This window comes from Loxodonta africana, chromosome 17 (genome assembly GCF_030014295.1).
Source record: "Loxodonta africana isolate mLoxAfr1 chromosome 17, mLoxAfr1.hap2, whole genome shotgun sequence".
In the NCBI taxonomy this organism is placed as follows: Eukaryota; Metazoa; Chordata; class Mammalia; order Proboscidea; family Elephantidae; genus Loxodonta; species Loxodonta africana.
This window is the reverse complement of record NC_087358.1, coordinates 81,664,020-81,686,639: the sequence shown is the minus strand read 5'-3', so window position 1 is coordinate 81,686,639 and position 22,620 is coordinate 81,664,020. Positions and strand designations below refer to the sequence as shown.

At 39.8% G+C, this 22,620-nt stretch overlaps 1 protein-coding gene across 7 annotated transcripts; it reads left to right on the top strand.

Annotated features, from left to right (window-relative positions):
- The first annotated feature begins 112 nt into the window (after positions 1 to 112).
- RFXAP (regulatory factor X associated protein) lies at positions 113 to 22,319 on the top strand. Of its 7 annotated transcripts, XR_010318228.1 has the most exons (5): positions 113 to 785; positions 7,270 to 7,468; positions 16,696 to 16,747; positions 17,087 to 17,134; positions 18,575 to 18,684. XR_010318228.1 is itself a non-coding variant. In XM_023551382.2 (4 exons), the coding sequence occupies exons 1-2, from the start codon at positions 345 to 347 to the stop codon at positions 16,744 to 16,746; spliced, it is 492 nt and encodes a 163-aa protein (XP_023407150.1). In that variant the 5' UTR covers positions 113 to 344; the 3' UTR covers position 16,747; positions 17,087 to 17,134; positions 18,575 to 18,684. The 7 variants fall into 7 exon arrangements, 5 of the variants coding, with proteins under 5 accessions (XP_023407150.1, XP_023407147.1, XP_064126319.1 ...); XR_010318229.1 differs by lacking the exon at positions 17,087 to 17,134 and having other exon boundaries at positions 18,575 to 18,633; XM_023551382.2 differs by lacking the exon at positions 7,270 to 7,468.
- The last annotated feature ends 301 nt before the right edge of the window (positions 22,320 to 22,620 follow it).

Sequence of the window (22,620 nt, the reverse complement as noted above, 5' to 3'; positions counted from 1 at the left end):
CGCAGGGAGCGCCTCAGCCGCACGTGCGCAGTCACTCCCCAGAAGTAAACGCTCGGCCCCGCCCCCCAGGAACGTCAGGCCTCCAATCGCCACCGAGCGCAGACTGTGCAGCCGCACATGCGCAGTCGGTAGGCCTTGGGGCGCAGCGCCTCTTCCTGCTGCGCGTCCCGGTCCTCGGTGTGCGGAGGGCTTTTGGGCGCGGCAGGCGCTGAAGAGGTGGGGGTCTTGGGCCCCGGCCGAGGCTCTGCAGCACGGAGGTGCAGAGTGTCGATGAGGGCCCGGGGATCGACGCAGCCTCCGCGGTCCCCGGCGCGGCTCGGGCCCCGCAGCTGACCCTGCTGGTGATGCGCCCCTGTGGAGCGCAGGACGAGGCAGCGGCCGCAGCGGGGCGGCCCGTCAGGTACCTGTGTGAGGTGGCCGGGGATGGCGAGGAGGAGGCAGGCGACGACGAAACGGAGCTGCTGGACGCCTCGGACCCCCCGGGCGGCGGCGAGAGCACGGCCAGCTTGGAGGATCTGGAGGACGAGGAAACCCACTCCGGGGGCGAGGGCGGCCGCGGCGGGGCCCGGGGACGGAGCAGCGGCGGGGGCAGCGCGAGCAAGACCTGCAACTACGAGGGTTGCAGCGAGACCACGAGCCAGGTGGCCAAGCAGCGTAAGCCGTGGATGTGCAAGAAGCACCGCAACAAGATGTACAAGGACAAGTACAAAAAGAAGAAAAGCGACCAGGCCCTCAACTGTGGTGGGGCCGCCTCGGCCACCAGCGCGGGAAGCGTCAAGCTGGAGGTAGGGAACCCCAGCCTGGGCCTTGGGGAGTGGGAGGTGGAGGAAGAAACCCCGTTCCTATTGCACACCCTATTCCCAGGGCCTCGCCACCTTCCCGGGGCCAGCCTGAAGTGGCTGGGCTTGTGGTGAGAGTTAGTGTGTGCCTCCGAGCCTATTCTAACGTGTTGCACTCTTCTGGTAGGTGAATAAATTTAAAAGGAAATGTGATAGATCAGCATATCCTTTGAAAGAGCTGGAGTATGGGCTAGAAGGACAGATAATAAATGATTGGTATGTTTCATCACTAAAGGGGTACACAGAAAAGCTTAAGAACCTAGATGAAATTGGTACTTTGGAAAAGAGGGTAATCCGCTCCTATTTTCAGTACCCTGTTCTCTGGCGCTCTGGCGGCGCAGTGGCTAAGCCCTATGGAGGTTGTTACCCTAAAGGTCGGCAGTTTGAATACACCAGCCGCTCTTTGGAAACCCTATGGGGCGGTTCTACTCTGTCCTCTAGGGTCACTATGAGTGGGAATCTACTCGACGGCAACGGGTTATTCTCAGTATAACAGGAGCACAGGTGGCGCCGTGGTTTAAGCGCTAGGCTGCTAACCGAAAGGTCTACTGTTGGACGAAGAGGTCTGTGGCTCTGTGAGAGAAAAATATGACAGTCTGCTTCCATGAAAATTCCATAAAAGCTTCCATAAGGCCTTGGAAACCATGCACTCTCACTAGGAGTTGGAATCCACTGGATGACAACAGATTTTATTCTCCTTGTTCTGTTTTCAGTATCTAGGTTCTTAGTGTTCTCTCACTACCTCTTTTTTTAGTACCGGATTCTTAGTACTTCTGGAGAACAGAACTGGTAATGGAGCCTTAGTCTCAAAAGACTTTTGAACTGTTAGATTTGAACTATGCGGAAGGAGTTAACTTCAGGCTGCAAACTCCTGCTCCTTCTTTTGCTGGCTGTGTGGTCTTGAACAGGTTGTTGAACTCTTTAAATTTCAGCTTCATCTGTAAAATGGGCATTAAAGTAGTGTCTACTTCATAGTGTTGCTGTGAAGATGTAAAAGACTTTACAATGTCCAAACAGAAAAATTCCACAGACCTTCGCCATTATTATGGTATGCTTTTATTAACAACACACTTGAAGGTTGTTACACTTAAGCAGATCTCCGCCATTATTACTGTGTGCTTTTGTTAACAACACACTTTAAGGTTGTCACACATAGGCAGACCTTTGCCATTATTACTGCGTGCTTTTATTAACAGCATACTTAAAGGTTGTTACACATAAGCAGATATTTTATCCCTTGTTTTCCTCTGTTTAATAAAAGCTATAATCCCTCCGTGCGGAGAGAATGCAGTTGAATTTTGTTAAAAGTTATCCAGAAGATAATTTTTAAAGCTGAAAGCTGTCCTAGGGATATATTCTAAAATTCTTTAAATTACTTCGTTTCAGGCTGAACTTGAGCAGCTAGCTGCCCCATTTATAAATATTTTAAACTTTGGAATTACTCATATATTTAATAATCTAAACATTTGTAAAATCGACAGTCACCAACATTCCGCACATAATTCATACTAGTTAGGGTACTAAGTGACTTCTCTTTCCCTTTTTTATCCCATTGAGTGTTAATCTGTTTGAGAATCTGATGAATCCTAAAGAATCCTCTTCCCAGAAAAATGCACATTATGTAGGTATATAATTTTGCATATAAATTCATGAGGCTGAGGACCCCTGCTGATTTCAGGTTAAAAACTCTCTCTACCCATATCCTTGTGAAATAATCTCTTACCAAATCGTAGATTACAAGTAATTATGGAAATAAGCATCTCAATATAGAATAAAAATGATCAAGATATTTATATTTATAGAGTAAAAGTAATCAAGTGTGTCCTTCTGTTCTAACGGTGCCCATTCTCTTCAAAATTCTTTTCAGAGAGAAAAAACACTACTTTTTCTCTTTTTCTTGTTCTTTAGATAAGGTTTACAGGGCAATTTAGTTTCTCATTAAACAATTAATACACATTGTTTTGTGACATTGGTTGCCAACCCTACAACATGCCATGACTCTCCTTCTCAACCTTGGGTTCCCCCTTACCAGCTTTCCTGTCTTTTCTTCTTGTTCTTGCCCCTAGGCTTATGTGCCCATTTAGTCTCATTTTGTTTTATGGGCCTGTCTAATCCTTTGGCTGAAGGGTGAACCCCAGGAGAGACTTCAGTACTCAGTTAAAAGGGTGTTCCGCGGGCCGTACTCTCAGAGTTTCTTCAGTCTCTATCAGAGCAGTTAGCCTGGTCTTTTTTTGTGAGTTAGAATTTTGTTCTACGTTTTTGTCCAGCTCTGTCCGGGACCCGCTATTGTGATCCCTGTCAGAGCAGTCAGTGGTGGTAGCTGGGCACCATCTAGTTGTGCTGGGCTCAGTCTGGTGGAGGCTGTGGTAGTTATGGTCCATTAGTCCTTTGGACTGATCTTTCCCTTGTGAATTTGGTTTTCTTCATTCTTCCTTGCCCCAGATGGGGTGGGATCAGTGTAGTATCTTAGATGGCCTCTCACAAGCTTTTAAGACCCCAGACACTACTCACCAAAGTAGGACGTAGAACATTTTCTTTATAAACTATCTTATGCCAGTTGAGCTAGATGTCCCCCAAGACCATGGTCCGTAGCCCTCAGCCCAGTAATTCAGTCCCTCACGGAGTTTGGGTATGTCTATGAAACTTCCATGACCTTGCTTTGGTCAAGTTATGCTGACTTTCTCAGTATTGTGTACTGTCTTTCCCCTCACCAAAGTTACCACTTACTTATAGTCTAGGTAGTGTTTTTCCCTCCCTACTCCTCCCTTCCCTCATAACCATTAAAGATTGTTTTTTCTGGGTATAAACCTTTTCATGAGTTTTTATTAGTGGTCTCAAACAGTATTTGTCCTTTTGTGATTCACTTGTTTCACTTTACATAATGCCCTCAAGATTGATCCGTGTTGTGAGATGTTTAACAGATTCATCATTGTTCTTTATTGTTGCGTTGCCTAGTAGTGGGATTGCTGGATAGTGTAGCATTTCTATTTCTAGCTTTTTAAGGAAGCACCATATCATTTTCCAAAATGATTGTACCATTTTACACCCCCACCAGCAGTACATAAGAGTTCTAGTCTCCCTGCAGCCTCTCCAACATTTGTTACTTTCTGTTTTTTTTGATTAGTGCCAGTAATGTCAGGTGAGATGGTATCTCACTGTAGTTTTGATTTTCATTTCTCTAATGGCTAGTGATGATGCACATTTCCTCATGTGTCTGTTAGTCACTTGAATGTCTTCTTTGGTAAAGTGTCTGTTCATATCTTTTGCCCATTTTTTAATTGAGTTGTTTGTCTTTTCGTTGTAAACATGTTGGATTTTCCTGTAGATTTTACAGATTGGACCTTTGTCAGGTTTGTCACAGCCAAAAATTTTTTCCCTATCTGTAGGTTCTCTTTTTACTCTTTTGGTGAAGTCTTTTGATGAATGTCAGTGCTTAATTTTTAAAAGATCTCAGTTATCCAGCTTATCTTCTGGTGTTTGTGTATTATTGATTATGGTTTGTATCCTATTTATGCTGTATATTAAGGCCTCTAGTGTTGACTCTGTTTTTTTTTCTGTGATCCTTGTAGTTTTTGGTTTTATATTTAGATCTTAAATCCATTTTGAGTTAATTTTTGTGTGTGGTGTGAGGTATGGTTCCTGTTTCATTTTTTTATAGATGGACATTCAGTTTTGCCGACACCATTTGTTAAAAAGGCTTCCTTTTCCCCATTTAACGGACTTTGGGTCTTTCGAAGATCAGGTGACTGTAGGTGGGTGGATTTACATCTGGGTTTTCGATTCTGTTCCTTTACTGAGAATGATGTGTTGAAGTCTCCTACTAACATTGTGGAACTGTCCGTTTCTCTTTTCAGTGCTGTTAGAATTTGTTTTATGTATTTTGGAGCCCTGTCATTGGGTGCATAGATATTTAAAAACTATGCTTATGTCCTCGTGGTGGATTGTCCCTTTAATCATTATATAATGTCCTTCCTTGTCTTTCACAGTAGATTTTATTTTCAAGTGTATTTTATCTGAGATTAGTATTGCCACCCTCACTCTTTTTTGGTTGCTGTTTGATTGATACATTTTTTTCCCATCTTTTGATTAATATATTTATGTCTTTGTTATTGTAGATTTTGTGTTTATGGAGACTTTGTTTTTCTTCTTTATTTTGATGAGTAAGTTTGTTAACTTTCTTTGTGGTTACCTTGAAATTTACCCGTTTTCCTAGGTTTAAGCCTGTTTTCTATTACTTGATAATGCCTTGACTTCCTCTCCATTTGATAGTTCTATACCTATCTATAGTTCTATACCTGACCATTGTTGTCATTTACAGCTTGACCTTTCTAGTTCCTTTTTGTAAATCTTTTACTTTTGTTTTATCCTTGAGAGTTCATTACCTAGATTGATACCTGGCTGATGCTGTCCTGTGTCCTAGATTCAGGCTGTTGTCTGCTATTGTTGGTTCTCTAACCAAACGACTACCTTTAATAATTCTTGTAAGTTTGGTTTGTTTTTTACATGTTCCTTTAATTTTTGTTTATCTGGAAATGTCCTAATTTCTCCATCATATTAGAGTAAGAGTTTTGCAGAATATTTTATTCTTGGTTGGCTGCTTTTTTCTTTCAAGGTTTTATATATGTCATCCCATTGCCTTCTTGCCTGCATAGCTTCTGCTGAGTAATCAGAGTTTAGTCTTATTGTTTCCCTTTTGAGACTTTTCATTTTTCTCCAGCTGCTGTCAGGATTCTTCCTTTGTCTTTGGTTTTAGCAAGTGTGATTATGGTATGTGTTGGTGATTTTGTTTTGGGGTTTATCTTATATGAGGTTCACTGAGCTTCTTGGATGGTCAGCTTTTCATCTTTTGTGATTATTAGGGAAATTTTCTGTCAGGAAATCTTCAGTGATCCTCTTTGTGCTTTCCATTCCCCCCTTTGTTCTGGAATTATGATCACACACAAATTGTTGCTTTGTGTTGTATCCCACATTGCTCACAGGGTTTCTTCATTTTCCTTCATTCTTTTCTCTGATTTTTCCTCACAGTGCTATCCAAAGATTTGTCTTCAATTTTGCTGATCCTGTCTCCCATTGTTTCCAGTTTGCTCCTAAAACCTTTTATTGCACTGTCCCTTTCTGAAATCTTGTCATTTATCTTTTTGGGTTTCTAATTGCTGTTTTTGTATGATTTCGAGTTGTTTATTTATTTTGACATTTCGTTCCTGTATTTTTTTCCTGAATTCTTCCATTACTTTGTGTTTTCCCTGATTTTTTTTTTTTTTAAATGCCCTATCAGGCAGTTCCAGTGTCTTTTCTTCTACCAGAAGAAGGTTATCTGGTATTTTATTTTGGTTGCTTTCTGGAGCTATCCCATTTTTAAAAAATATGTTTTGATATTGTCTCCTGTCTCCAGGACATTCAGGAATTATTTTCTTCATTTATTGAATGTAGATTTGTTTGTTTTATCCTTCTTTTTTCTTGTATTTGGTTGTGTCTGGGCAGGTGGGCTGGGTGTCTTTTGTTTCTTGCACGATACTTCTCCCCACTTTGTCCAGGTGATCATGGCTCAGCTCTGGTTTCCACTGGGGGGGGATGGGCAGGGGTGGGTTGTTCATGGCACTAACTGGAGCCAACGGGGCAGAGCTAGGGGGCAATGCAGGGTGGGACCTGGGGACCGTGTTGATGTTGCTTAGGGGCTCGACACTCAGTGCAGATAGTCAGGAGGGAAGGGAGAGGATGTGATGTGCAGAGCAAGTGACCTGTCTCCTGTTAGGAGCTCGTGAAGTTGCCTTCCTGTACTCCCTGTCTGTGATCCTTGGTGGCTGAGGTCCAGGATGGCGAATCCAGGTGCCAGTGAGCTGGTGTCTCTCCGACTGAGCAACTGTGGCCCACTAAAAAGCGGCGGAGGTCTTGTACAAGGAAGAAGGGTGCGGGTGAGAAAGCGTGTATCCCTGGTTACCCAGCTGTCTCCTGCTGGGATCTCCTTGAAGTTGCTTTCCTGTACTCCCTGTCTGCATTCTTGGTGGCTGAGGTCCAAGATGGCAAATCCGTGCCATGTTAGCTGTTAGGGAACCTCCACTGCGTAGCTTCCCTCGTTCTCTGTTCTCCATCAGTTTCTTATTCCATTCGCTGCTCGATTGAGTTCTTTGCGCTTCATTTGAAGGTTCCGGGATTGACATTTATATCTATTTTACTTAGTTTTTTGGTCTGTGCTGCAGAGGGATGGCATGGTGCTTCTGTCTATAGGGCCACGTTGGCTCTTCCTCCTCTGATATTACTTCTTTTTAAGGAAGTATTACTTTACTTATGGCAACTTTCATTTTTTAAGTACCAGCATTTACATCTATAGTTTGAGGAAAATGTATAAAAGGAAAGTAGATACTGAATTACAGTTACCCCCATTCCCCCTGAAAAAAGTCTTAATGATTTCCCTAACTTAAAATAATTTCAGAGGCAGGGCCAAGATGGCGGACTAGGTGGACGCTACCGTGGATCCCTCTTGCAACAAAGACTCGGAAAAACAAGTGAATCGATCACATACATAACAATCTACAAACTCTGAACAACAAAAACAGATTTAGAGACGGAGAACGAACAAATACGGGGAGACAGCGATTGTTTTCAGAGCCTGGAGCCAGCGTACCAGTCAGGTGACCTTCGGAGCCCGATTTGGGGCAGAGCCCAGGGGGGCAGATGGCACAGACAAGGGGCCCAGCCCTAGCCCCCGAACTCATTCCGGGAGGGGGCCTAGCCGGTTCGCGCGGGCGGCGTGGCGGCGCAGCTGGTGGGAGAAGTCCCCAGGAGGCAGTGACTGGTCTTGGAGCGGGGAGTTCAGCGTCCCAGCCGGGGAGTCGTCCCGCCGGGATTTTGGCGGGCCGCGCATGTGGCGTGAGCACGGGGAGCAGCTCCATCCCCCTGAATTGACCCCGGGGGGGGGGGCCTAGCCAGTTCGTGCGGCCGGCGTGGTCGCGCAGCCGGTGGAAGAAGTCCCCGGGAGGCAGTGGCTGGTCTTGGAGCGGGGAGAGCGGCATCCCAGCCGGGACGCGCAGTCACGGCGCAGGCGCGGGGAGCTGCTCCGCTCTCCTGAGCTGACCCCGGGGGGGGAGCCAGCCGGTTCGCGGGGGTGGCGCAGCGACACGGCTGGTGGGACGGGGAGTCCCCGGGAGGCAGCTTCTGATTTTGGAGTCGGGAGTGCACCGTCCTAGTAGGGGAACCTTAACCTTGGGGGTGGGGCTGATAGCGGAGGATCTGACTGTGACTCCAGCGGGCCAGACCCCCCGGGGGCAATCTCCACACAGCCAGCACACACAGGCGACGCGCCCCGCGGAAATCTCAGATATAATAGTCATTCCAAGCAAGACAAGCAACTCTGGCTATATTCTGAGGTGCTACTCTCCTAGCTCTCTGATCCCTCCCCCAGCCTCCACAGGCGGCTCCATTAACATCTGAATAGCCTGAGCCAGAGGGAGAACCCTGATAGGGATCTGACTGCATTTTTTTTAGCAGATTTTCTGGAAAAACTAGTTTCCCAGTGATGGCTCGGAGACAGCAATCCATATCAAACCACTTAAAGAAGCAGACCATGACAGCTTCTCCAACCCCCCAAACAAAAGAATCAAAATCTTTCCAAAGGAAGATACAATCCTGGAATTATCAGATACAGAATATAAAAAACTAATTTACAGAATGCTTCAAGACATCACAAACGAAATAAGGCAAACTGCAGAAAAAGCCAAGGAACACACTGATAAAACTGTTGAAGAACTCAAAAAGATTATTCAAGAACATAGTGGAAAAATTAATAAGTTGCAAGAATCCATAGAGAGACAGCATGTAGAAATCCAAAAGATTAACAATAAAATTACAGAATTAGACAATGCAATAGGAAGTCAGAGGAGCAGGCTCGAGCAATTAGAATGCAGACTGGGACATCTGGAGGACCAGGGAATCAACAGCAATATAGCTGAAAAAAAATCAGAGAAAAGAATGAAAAAAAAAGAAGAAACCCTAAGAATCATGTGGGACTCTATCAAGAAGGATAACCTGCGGGTGATTGGAGTCCCAGAACAGGGAGGGGGGACAGAAAACACAGAGAAAATAGTTGAAGAACTCCTGACACAAAACTTCCCTGACATCATGAAAGACGAAAGGATATCTATCCAAGATGCTCATCGAACCCCATTTAAGATTGATCCAAAAAGAAAAACACCAAGACATATTATCATCAAACTTGCCAAAACCAAAGATAAACAGAAAATTTTAAAAGCAGCCAGGGAGAAAAGAAAGGTTTCCTTCAAGGGAGAATCAATAAGTTCAGACTACTCAGCAGAAACCATGCAGCTAAGAAGGAAATGGGACGACATACACAGAACACTGAAGGAGAAAAACTGCCAGCCAAGGATCATATATCCAGCAAAACTCTCTCTGAAATATGAAGGCGAAATTAAGATATTTACAGATAAACACAAGTTTAGAGAATTTGCAAAAACCAAACCAAAGCTACAAGAAATGCTAAAGGAGATTGTTTGGTCAGAAAACCAATAATATCAGATACCAGCACAATACAAGGTCACAAAACAGAACGTCCTGATATCAACTCAAATAGGGAAATCACAAAAACAAACAAATTAAGATTAATTTAAATACATAAATAAATAATACACATAACGGAATCATGGAAGTCAATAGGTAAAAGATCACAATCAAAAAGAGGGACTAAATACAGGAGGCATTGAACTGCCATATGGAGAGTGATACAAGGCGATATAGAACGATACAAGTTAGGTTTTTACTTAGAAAAATAGGGGTAAATAATAAGGTAACCACAAAAAGGAATATCAACTCCATAACTCAAGATAAAAGCCAAGAAAAACGTAACGACTCAACTAACATAAAGTCAAACACTATGAAAATGAGAATCTCACAATTTATTAAGAAAAATGTCTCAGCACAAAAAAGTATGTGGAAAAATGAAATGGCCAACAACACACATGAAAAGGCATCAAAATGACAGCACTAAAAACTTATTTATCTATAATTACGCTGAATGTAAATGGACTAAATGCACCAATGAAGAGACAGAGAGTCACGGACTGGATAAAGAAACACGATCCATCTATATGCTGCCTACAAGAGACACACCTTAGACTTAGAGACACAAACAAACTAAAACTCAAAGGATGGAAAAAAGTATATCAAGCAAACAATAAGCAAAAAAGAAGAGGAGTAGCAATATTAATTTCTGACAAAATAGACTTTAGACTTAAATCCACCACAAAGGATAAAGAAGGACACTATATAATGATAAAAGGGACAATTGATCAGGAAGACATAACCATATCAAATATTTATGCACCCAATGACAGGGCTGCAAGATACATAAATCAAATTTTAACAGAATTGAAAAGTGAGATAGACACCTCCACATTTATAGTAGGAGACTTCAACACACCACTTTCGGGGAAGGACAGGACATCCAGTAAGAAGCTCAATAGAGACACGAAAGACCTACTTACAACAATCAACCAACTTGACCTCATAGACTTATACAGAATTCTCCACCCAACTGCTGCAAAGTATACTTTTTTTTCTAGCGCACATGGAACATTCTCTAGAATAGACCACATATTAGGTCATAAAACAAATCTTTGCAGAGTCCAAAACATCGAAATATTACAAAGCATCTTTTCAGACCACAAGGCAATGAAACTAGAAATCAATAACAGAAAAACTAGGGAAAAGAAATCAAATACTTGGAAAATGAACAGTACCCTCCTGAAAAAAGACTGGGTTATAGAAGATATCAAGCAGGGAATAAGGAAATTCATAGAATGCAACGAGAATGAAAATACTTCCTATCAAAACCTCTGGGACACAGCAAAAGCAGTGCTCAGAGGCCAATTTATATCGATAAATGCACACATACAAAAAGAAGAAAGAGCCAAAATCAGAGAACTGTCCCGACAACTTCAACAAATAGAAAGTGAGCAACAAAAGAACCCATTAGGCACCAGAAAAAAACAAATAATAAAAATTAGAGCTGAACTAAATGAATTAGAGAACAGAAAAAGAATTGAAAGAATTAACAAAACCATAAGCTGGTTCTTTGAAAAATTAACAAAATTGATAAACCATTGGCTAGACTGACTAAAGAAATACAGGAAAGGAAACAAATAACCCGAATAAGAAATGAGAAGGACCACATCACAACAGAACCAAATGAAATTAAAAGAATCATTTCAGATTACTACGAAAAATTGTACTCTAACAAATTTGAAAACCTAGAAGAAATGGATGAATTCTTGAAAAAACGCTACCTACCTAAACTAACACATTCAGAAGTAGAACAACTAAATAGACCCATAACAAAAAAAGAGATTGAAACGGTAATCAAAAAACTCCCAACAAAAAAAAGCCCTGGCCCAGATGGCTTCACTGCAGAGTTCCACCAAACTTTCAGAGAAGACTTAACACCACTACTACTGAAGGTATTCCGAAGCATAGAAAAGGACGGAATACTACCCAACTCATTCTGTGAAGCCACCATCTCCCTGATACCAAAACAGGGTAAAGACATTACAAAAAAAGAAAATTACAGACCTATATCGCTCATGAACATAGATGCAAAAATCCTCAACAAAATTCTAGCCAATAGAATCCAACAACACATCAAAAAAATAATTCACCCTGATCAAGTGGGATTTATACCAGGTATGCAAGGCTGGTTTAATATCAGAAAAACCATTAATGTAATCCATCACATAAATAAAACAAAAGATAAAAACCACATGATCTTACCAATCGATGCAGAAAAGGCATTTGACAAAGTTCAACACCCATTCATGATAAAAACTCTTACCAAAATAGGAATTGAAGGAAAATTCCTCAACATAATAAAGGGCATCTGTGCAAAGCCAACAGCCAATATCACTCTAAATGGAGAGAACCTGAAAGCATTTCCCTTGAGAACGGGAACCAGACAAGGATGCCCTTTATCACCACTCTTATTCAACATCGTGCTGGAAGTCCTAGCCAGGGCAATTAGGCTAGACAAAGAAATAAAAGGTATCCGGATTGGCAAGGAGGAAGTAGAGGTATCACTATTTGCAGATGACATGATCTTATACACAGAAAAGCCTAAGGAATCCTCCAGAAAACTACTGAAACTAATAGAAGAGTTTGGCAGAGTCTCAGGTTATAAAATAAACATACAAAAATCACTTGGATTCCTCTACATCAACAAAAAGAACACCGAAGAGGAAATAACCAAATCAATACCATTCACAGTAGCCCCCAAGAAGATAAAATACTTAGGAATAAGTCTTACCAAGGATGTAAAAGACCTATACAAAGAAAACTACAAAGCTCTACTACAAGAAATTCAAAAGGACATACTTAAGTGGAAAAACATACCTTGCTCACGGATAGGAAGACTTAACATAGTAAAAATGTCTATTCTACCAAAAGCCATCTATACATATAACACACTTCCAATCCAAATTCCAATGTCATCTTTTACGGGGATAGAGAAACAAATCACCAATTTCATATGGAAGGGAAAGAAGCCCCGGATAAGCAAAGCATTACTGAAAAAGAAGAAGAAAGTGGGAGGTCTCACTCTACCTGATTTCAGAACCTATTATACAGCCACAGTAGTCAAAACAGCCTGGTACTGGTACAACAACAGGCACATAGACCAATGGAACAGAATTGAGAACCCAGATATAAATCCATCCACGTATGAGCAGCTGATATTTGACAAAGGACCAGTGTCAGTTAATTGGGGAAAAGATAATCTTTTTAACAAATGGTGCTGGCATAACTGGATATCCATTTGCAAAAGAATGAAACAGGACCCATACCTCACACCATGCACAAAAACTAACTCCAAGGGGATCAAAGACCTAAACATAAAGACTAAAACGATAAAGATCATGGAAGAAAAAATAGGGACAATCCTAGGAGCCCTAATACAGGGCATAAACAGAATACAAAACATTACCAAAAATGATGAAGAGAAACCAGATAACTGGGAGCTCCTAAAAATCAAACACCTATGCTCATCTAAAGACTTCACCAAAAGAGTAAAAAGACCACCTACAGACTGGGAAAGAATTTTCAGCTATGACATCTCCGACCAGCGCCTGATCTCTAAAATCTACATGATTCTGTCAAAACTCAACCACAAAAAGACAAACAACCCAATCAAGAAGTGGGCAAAGGATATGAACACACATTTCACTAAAGAAGATATTCAGGCAGCCAACAGATACATGAGAAAATGCTCCCGATCATTAGCCATTAGAGAAATGCAAATTAAAACTACGATGAGATTCCATCTCACACCAACTAGGCTGGCATTAATCCAAAAAACACAATAAATGTTGGAGAGGCTGTGGAGAGATTGGAACTCTTATACACTGCTGGTGGGAATGTAAAATGGTACAACCACTTTGGAAATCTATCTGGCGTTATCTTAAACAGTTAGAAATAGAACTACCATACAACCCAGAAATCCCACTCCTCGGAATATACCCTAGAGATACAAGAGCCTTCACACAAACAGATATATGCACACCCATGTTTATTGCAGCTCTGTTTACAATAGCAAAAAGCTGGAAGCAACCAAGGTGTCCGTCAACGGATGAATGGGTAAATAAATTGTGGTATATTCACACGATGGAATGCTACGCATCGATAAAGAACAGTGGCGAATCTCTGAAACATTTCATAACATGGAGGAACCTGGAAGGCATTATGCTGAGCGAAATGAGTCAGAGGCAAAAGGACAAATATTGTATAAGACCACTATTATAAGATCTTGAGAAATAGAAAAAACGGAGAACACATACTTTTGTGGTTACGAAGGCGGGAGGGAGGGAGAGGGTTTTTTATTGATCAATCAGTAGATAAGAACTGCTTTGGGTGAAGGGAAAGACAACACTCAATACAAGGAAGGTCAGCCGAATTGGACTGGACTAAGAGCAAAGAGGTTTCCGGGATAAAATGAATGTTTCAGAGGTCAGCGGAGCAGGGGCGGGGGTCTGGGGAACATGGTTTGAGGGGACTTCTAAGTCAATAGGCAGAATAATTCTACTATGAAAACATTCTGCATCCCACTTTGAAATGTGGCATCTGGGGTCTTAAATGCTAACAAGCGGCCACCTAAGATGCATCAATTGGTCTCAACCCACCTGGAGCAAAGGAGAATGAAGAACACCAAGGTCACACGACAACTAAGAGCCCAAGAGACAGAGAGGGCCACATGAACCAGAGACCTACATCATCCTGAGACCAGAAGAACTAGTTGGTGCCCGGCCACAATCGATGACTGCCCTGACAGGGAGCACAGCAGAGGACTCCGGAGGGAGCAGGAGATCAGTGGGATGCAGACCCCAAATTCTCATAAAAAGACCATACTTAATGGTCTGACTGCGACTAGAGGAATCCCGGCGGCAATGCTCCCCAAACCTTCTGTTGGCACAGGACAGGAACCATCCCCGAAGACAACTCATCAGACATGAAAGGGACTGGTCAGCGGGAGGGAGAGAGATGCTGATGAAGAGTGAGCTAATTAAATCAGGTGGACACTTGAGAGTGTGTTGGCAACTCTTGTCTGGAGGGGGGATGGGAGGATAGAGAGAGAGGGAAGCTGGCAAAATTGTCACGAAAGGAGAGACTGAAAGGGCTGACTCAATAGGGGGAGAGCAAGTGGGAGAAGGGAGTAAGATGTATGTAAACTTATATGTGACAGACTGATTGGATTTGCAAATGTTCACTTGAAGCTTAATAAAAGTTAATTAAAAAAAATCACTGTCAACGTATAAAAAAAAAATAATAATAATGATAATAATAATTTGAATGATTTTTTAAGGTCCCTGGGTGGTACAAACATTTTGTGCCCTACTACTAACCAAAAGTTTGGTGACTCGAGTCCACCCAGCAGCACCATGGAAAAAAGCCCTGGCAATCTACTTCGTAAGATTAAAAAAACAAAAACAACACCTGTTGTCATGGAGTCAGTTCAGACTAATGGCAGCCCGATGTGCGTGAGAATGTTTTCAATTGATGTACTCTTACCAAAAAGTCCCTGGGTGGCACAAGTCATCTGAGCTTGTCTACTAACCTAAATACAGGCAGTTTGTACTCACTCCATGGCACTGTGAAACAGGCCTAGCCATCTATTTCCGTAAAGATTACAGCCAAGAAAACCTCATGGAACTCAGTTCTACTCTGTAACAAACACATGGGGTCACCATGAGCCAGAATCAACTCCATGGCAACAGGTTTGGTTTTTGGTATTGCATGATTTTTAAGGGAGAGAATTAATTGCTAAAAGCAACAAATAATAGCCATTTGTCTTTTATTGTGGAACACTTTCCCAGGTTCTGAGGAGGTTACACAGAGCTGTAAGTCTTTGTGTTTGTTGAACTGAGTGTAAAGGAAAGTTACTAACAGGCAGTCAGGATAGATAGGGCCCAAATATGTAGTACTGCTTTAGGAAGTTAGAGGGCAATAGATACGTTGCAGGCTGATACTCTGGAATGGAAGGCTTTACAGAGGAAATACAATTCAATAAAACCAGAAAGGATGGCTAATAGTTTATTCTTAGCTAAATTTCTGTGCACCAGACACTGTGCTAAGGTATAAATGGATTCTTATAACCCTTCTGCAAAGACATAGGCACTATATTTTATATTCATAGACACCAAAGCACAGAAAGGTGAGTTCATACAGCCCAGCAAGTACTCCAACCCAAACATTCTTATTCTAGAGCATCACTTTTTTCCCCATCTTATGCTGCTTTTCTACCAGGCGCTCCTTGGAAACCGTATGGGGCAGTTTTACTCTGTCCTATACGGTTGCTATGAGTGGGAATCGACGTGACAGCAATGGTTTTTTTTTTTTTTTGGTTTATGCTGCTTTTCTAGAATTCTGGTAGGTAAAAGGAAGAGCATTTTAGAAAGAAAGGAAGAGTAGAAATGCAGGTGCCACGTGTGGAAGATAGCAAGTAGACCATTCTAGCTAAAGTGGAATGTTTGGAAAATTCATGAAAGATAAATTTGGAGAGATAGGTTGAAGCCAATTTTTGTATGAGTATTGAATGCCAGGGTATGGGATTTGAGTTTTATGTCTTTAAATGAAGATTTCTAATTAGGTAGTATTTATTGTGTCCATGTGCTTGGCTGCTAACTGAAAGGTTGGGTGTCGAGTCCACCCAGAGGTGCCTCAGAAAAAAGTCCTGGTGATCAGCTTCTGGAAAATTAGCCACTGAAAACCCTGTAGAGCACAGTTCTACTCTGACACACATGGGGCTGCCATGAGTTGGAAGCAACTCCATGGTAACTGGTTTGGTTTGAGTTTGTAATTAGGGAGCCACTGTGGGCTCAAGGTGTTTTGGAGTCCTAATCAGATGGGGCCCTGGTGGTGCAGTGGTTAAGAGCTTGGCTGCTAACCAAAAGGCTGGCAGTTTGAATCCACCAGCCGTTCCTTGGAAACCCTATGGGGACGTTCTCCTCTGTCCTGTAGGACCACTAGGAGTTGGAATCAACAGCAATTTTTTTTTTTTTTAGTCTGATGGGGTGGATTGAAATCAATTGACTATAGATTTAGAGACTCTTTAGGTCATTATAAGGAGCCTTGGCATGCAGTGGTTAAGCACACTTGGCTGTTCACTGAAAAGGTTGATGGTTCGAACCCACCAGCCACTCCAGGGGAGAAAAATGTGGCAGTCTGGTTCCGTAAAGATTACAGGCTTGGAAACTCTGTGGGGCGGTTCTACTCTGTCCTATAGGGTTTCTGTGAGTTAGACTCGACTCAATGGCAATGGGTTTGGTTTCTTTGGTTTTTGGTAGATCGTTAACAGCATGTCTCATAGGTGGTGAGGGGGATCGTCTGCCAGGGTGTGAACAGCAAGATGAGAATTTAAGGTATGTAAAATGTGTTTCTTACATAAGTCACAGTTAAGGAACAAGCGTGTATGTAATATTTAGTTCATGTATCTAGGAACTGGGCTATGTGAGGGACAGATAAAGGAGATGAGGGTAAAAAACTTCACCTGTGTGGACTGTGTTAATTATCCTTAAATATCTGAAAGGCTGTTCTTTGGTAGAAGCGGTAGATTTATTTTGTATAGTTCTGAAGAAACTAGGACTCTTAGGTGGACATCACAAGGATGTGTATTTCAGCTCATCCTAAGTAAAAGCTGCCTAAGTGTTAGAGCAATTCAAAACCAAAATGGATGCCTCAAAATATTGTCAATTCCCTAGGACAAGAAGCTTTCAAAAATTGTAGAAGATTGTACTAGATGACTCAAGGTATTTCAACTACAAGTTTCTATGATTTTGTGATACTAACATTCTCGTTCTACATATTCCTTTGGGGTTGTGAGGATTTAGGGCACTTCACTGCCAAGTCAGTTTCAGCATGCATTTATCTTACATGTCCAAATGAAACAGTCCCATAAATAGAGGTAGTCCTATGGGAGAAAGAAATTATTTTTGTTTTCTCTGGATATTAGGGTACTCTTTGTACAACTTGTTATATATTGAGGTCTAAAATGTTTAGGGATGGAACTTTTTTTTCTACATCAGATTAGTTAACTTCTCGTGATAGAGGAGGTAAAGGGGATATTCTAATAACATAGAGGCCAGTAGAGAGGAGGCCAAGAGAAGAAACAGCTTAGATAACATCCTAAATGAAGAATAGAGATGAGTAAATTCATATATTAGTACTTCATGGTAAAATATTTATAGTCTTATATTTTAGTCAGAATTTTTGCATATGGCGTGTATTGTATTATGGTTTTATAAGAGTAACATGTTTCAGTTAATAGAATTTTTTGTTTTGCCAGGAAAATCATAAGTATTTAAGATTCTTTCAGATAACTTGGGATTCATATTTGGTCATAAGTGTTGCTGATGTTGTTTGGGTAATGGTTTCTCAGAGTAATGGCATAATTTTAGGAGTATCTAGGGATTATTTATGCCAGTGATTTCCAATCTTTTTATCAGCAAAGAGCCAGTTTGTCATTTTTCTCCTAGTGGCTTCAAATATTGAAAGCATTTTTTTTTTTTTAAACAGTTCATTACCCCTCCTCCTTTGTTTTCTGTGAATTGGACAAAAAACTATCAATGAGAGTGTCTTGTTAGCAATATGTAAGTTACCACTGAGTTCATGGATCCCATACAAAGACTATTTTTCAACCTGAATAGTTTTATATGAAAAGATTGCTCAATTTCTACTGAACATTTTTCTAATACTGAAAATACCTCACAGGTGATTCCTTGCCCTTTCCTCCATACTTCTGCCATGCTATTATCTTGGGTCAAAAGACTGAGGAACCTGGTTGGAAATTCTGGGCTTAAACCCTACTACAGAGTAGTAGGCGTAGTGGTTAAGTGCTACAGTTTACTAATCCGTAATCGAATCCGCCAGGTGCTCCTTGGAAACTCTATGGGGCAGTTCTACTCTGTCCTGTAGGGTTGCTATGAGTCAGAATCGACTCCACGGCACTGGGTTTTTGTGGGTACAGAGGAAGAGGAAGTGAGGGAGGAAGAGTGTAACTGTCAGCATCTTAAAAAAAAAACACTGGGACTTAATGAATGGCTTTCCTGAAGTCCCACAGGGACTGGGCAAAAAGAAGGAAGAAAAATCAAAGACCTGGTTTTGGTCATTGTATCATTGAAATGCCTGTAATAGTGGATTGTTATACTATGTTAACTGTTAACCATTTGCATTTTTGTCATTTATCCCAGGAAAATGCAGATAACATACTCTCCATTGTTAAACAAAGAACAGGATCTTTTGGGGATCGTCCTACAAGACCTACTCTTTTAGAACAAGTGTTAAATCAAAAAAGGCTGGTAAATATCTGTTTGTAAAGTAGTTATAAATCTGTTCACAGACTTGTTTGTTATAAATGAAACTATTTAGATCTTTGAGATTTTAAAGCTTGTTAAACTGGTTGTCAGAATTGAACTGAGCCTCTTTGCCGGCGCACACTGGAATCTCATAATCTCTGAAGACTATATGAGTAGGGGCACTTTTAATCCTATTTCTTCATTGACAATACCTTGACTGTCTAAGCAAGATGGGATTTTAAAACACTCTCCTTTTATTGAATTTTGGGACTGGTTGAATAATGCTTTAATGGTATTGAGGTATAATTCAGTAAGGATCCCTATAATAAATTTGATAGAAGGCATCAGAACTCAATCAGGAAAGGAGAGATTATTCAAAAAATATTGGAATAATTGAATAATAATTTGAGGAAAAAATTTTAATTCATCACATCCCTGATAAAGAGTTTTATATTTTTCTTTAAAAAGAACAAAATAGAATTGGGACTTTAAATATCTCAAAAATCTGAAATGAAAATGTTCTAGCTTAAAAGTAGTAGACACAATCACAAAGAGAAGATTATAAATTTTATTACATAAAAATGCACAGCATATGTCAAAATCAGTGGCAAAAATAAAAATGCAAAGTCACAGGAAAAAATATTTGCAGCAAATATAAAAAACTATGATTAATATGGTTTATTTTTTATTATATTAAATATTCATATAAATTGATAAGGAAAAATGTTGGCCTCCAAACATTGCAAAAGATATAAGTAGGAAAAAAAAGTAGAAGTACTACCAACCAAAAAAACCAAACCCATTGCCATCAAGACGATTCTGACTCATAGAAGTACTACTGGGGCGGGTTAATCAGTAAGCCTGGTATGCCCCGGCTTACAATCAGCAAGGAACGTTTGGTCTAATTGTGCTTATTTACTAATCCATAGTGCACAATTTCACCTGGGTTTCACCACATCTTTAACATGAAAACTAGTTGAAATTGCACGAAGTATTAGTAAGTGAGCACAATTAAGCCCGAGCACTGGGACGTTGCTTATTGGGTAATCTGTCCCTCAATTACTGTTAAATGATATGGAGAGGTATTCAGTATCTGCAACATTCACACAATAAAATTACGGTAACAATTAGTGAAATTATTTAAATGAAACACAGTGATGTGGAGGGCTCACTGAAATGGGCACTCTCGTTTGTTGATGGCATCTTGTCTTGATGCAACACTTTCAGAAAGCAGATTGGCGATATGTATCAGGAGTCTTTATAATGGTCATCCCATTAGACTCAGAAATCACTTATATGAAGACATTCATAGAAAATAAATCCTAAATATGGATAAAATTGTGTATGCATAAAGATGTTTCCTGAATGTATTTATCATAAATAGTAAAATCGTTGAAACAACCTAAATGTCCAGTAATCTCATAACAGCTAAATAGATTGTTGTACACTTACTTAATAGAATATTAGGCAATCTTTAAAATGACTTTTAAACAAAACTATTTACACTATGATATAATACTGAATCTTAAAATTAGTATTTAATGATAGCATTTCCACTTTATTTGGCTCATCTTTTTCAATTTATTGGGGCCAAAGATTTTTTTAAATTTAGTAAAAAATATTAACCATAGTCTATTTGTTGTATAATTATACCAAAACCAAAAAACCAAACACAGTGCCATCGAGTCGATTCCAACTCATAGCGACCCTATAGGATAGAGTAGAACTGCCCCATAGAGTTTCCAAAGAGTACCTGGCGGATTCGAACTGCCGACCCTTTGGTTAGCAGCCTTAGCACTTAACCACTACGCCAGCAAGGTTTCCTGTATGATTATAAACGGCAAGTTTACAAAAACACATTGTTGTTTTAGAGCAGTTGTATTCTTTTCTGAAATTTTAGTAATGTGCTAATATTATATTTATATGTATATAAATATCTAAGACTCGTACTAAAACTCATGTCTCTCCCATTGACCTAAGTCTTCAAGCAGAAATTAAAAATTAGTGCGTGCATATACATGTATATATGCATATATATATCTGTATTTGTGTGTATATACATTTGTATACAAATATATATATAAAATATATATAAAAATTTTTATATATATATTATATATAAAATATATAAAAAAATTTTTTATATTTTATATATATTATATATAAAATATATAAAATTTTTTATATATAATATATATAAAAATATATTATATATAAAATATATAAAAAATTTTATATATATTATATATAAAATATATAAAATTTTTTTATATATATTATATATAAAAAAATTTTTTTATATATTTTATATATATATTTGTATACAAATGTATATACACACAAATACAGATATATATCTATGCATATATACATGTATATGCACGCACTAATTTTTAATTTCTGCTTGAAGACTTAGTAGGTCAATGGGAGAGACATGAGTTTTAGTAGTACGAGTCTTAGGTGTATTTCCAAACTGGTACATAACCGCCCTTTTCATGTATGGTCCCACTTTATTTCCTTTTTTTTTTTAAATTCTTGCTGTAATCCTGGGCCAGTGTTGGGCTTGGCTGTTTGCTGTTACGTGCTTGCGTCATATATTGGCGTATTGATTAAAGCATTTTCTTTTGTGCTGAAAGCCACCAATAACATCATTATTTTTAGGTTTTAATATTTTGATGTATGACATCTTTTTTTATTATTATTATTAGTTTGAAGTTTAATTGCAGTGCACCAGATGTAAAAATGAATTTAATTCAGTCATGCTTTGTTTTGTAAGCATATTGTATCTTCAGTAGGGACATATCAGAGTAATTCCGTAGCATGAATACAATTTAATGACATGAGAATAATGATATTAATACATAATTAATATTTTTTTTTCTTTTTTTAAGTCATTACTAAGAAGTCCAGAAGTAGTGCAGTTTTTACAGAAACAGCAGCAACTCTTAAATCGGCAAGTTTTGGAGCACAGACAGCAGCAGTTTCCAGGAGCACCGGTGTGAGGGAACTTACCAAGAGCAGCTATGTGTTTTTTATCTTAATGTAGTAGAGGAACATAATTTTATACTAAAGTTAAATGGGGTAAGATATGCCAGAAGAACGTACACGGTCATTTTCCTGTAAATGTATATGTTCATTTGGGGATAAATAAGTATTGCATTTTATGCATCTAAGCCTTTTAGTTCACCATGAGTTTAAAGAAATCAGCTTATCTTTTCAAAATAACGTTTAATTACAATGTTCTTTTAAACAAAATGTTCCTCTCAGTCATTGTAACTGAAGGTGATGAAGCAGTACTTTCTGTGGAAGTCATGAGATATTAATCTTAAATCATCTAGTTGAGTGGCTCTCAACAAGGGCAGTTAGAAATGTATAGGTATGTTTTTTGATTGTCACAGTTACCTTGAAGAGTATTGGTTTTCAGTGGGTGATCTAGGTATACTAAAATGTTCTGCAGTGTCTGGGATAGTCCCACGCAACCAAAATTATCCCACCTACAGTGAACCCCCCCTTGAGAAGCACTGATAGCTCTTTGTTGTCGTAACAAGTAGCAGGGGTGCCTAGAATTGGGTTCTAGTTGATAACCTTTTCTTTGCAATTAAGACTGGAGAGGTCAAAGAGGTAAGCATATTTTATACCTCTAAAGAAATTGATCATTGTTTAATATCTGTGAAATTAGAGTGTGCATCTTTTTCCAGAGAGGTACAGGTAAAACCTCAGAGAACTAACAAGTACACTGGAATGAATGCATCATGGAAAGCTGACTTGTCTGCTTCATGTTACCTATTAGTTTTGATCTCTCTCAAAGCAGACATTCTTGCATGTTGAGTTTGTGGACAGCATAGATGTATCTCAGCCCACCAGTGTCAAGACAGAATTATTTTTCTTATACTCGTTTGCTTTTTCAAAAAAGATATCCTGAAAATAAGAGTAACACTCCA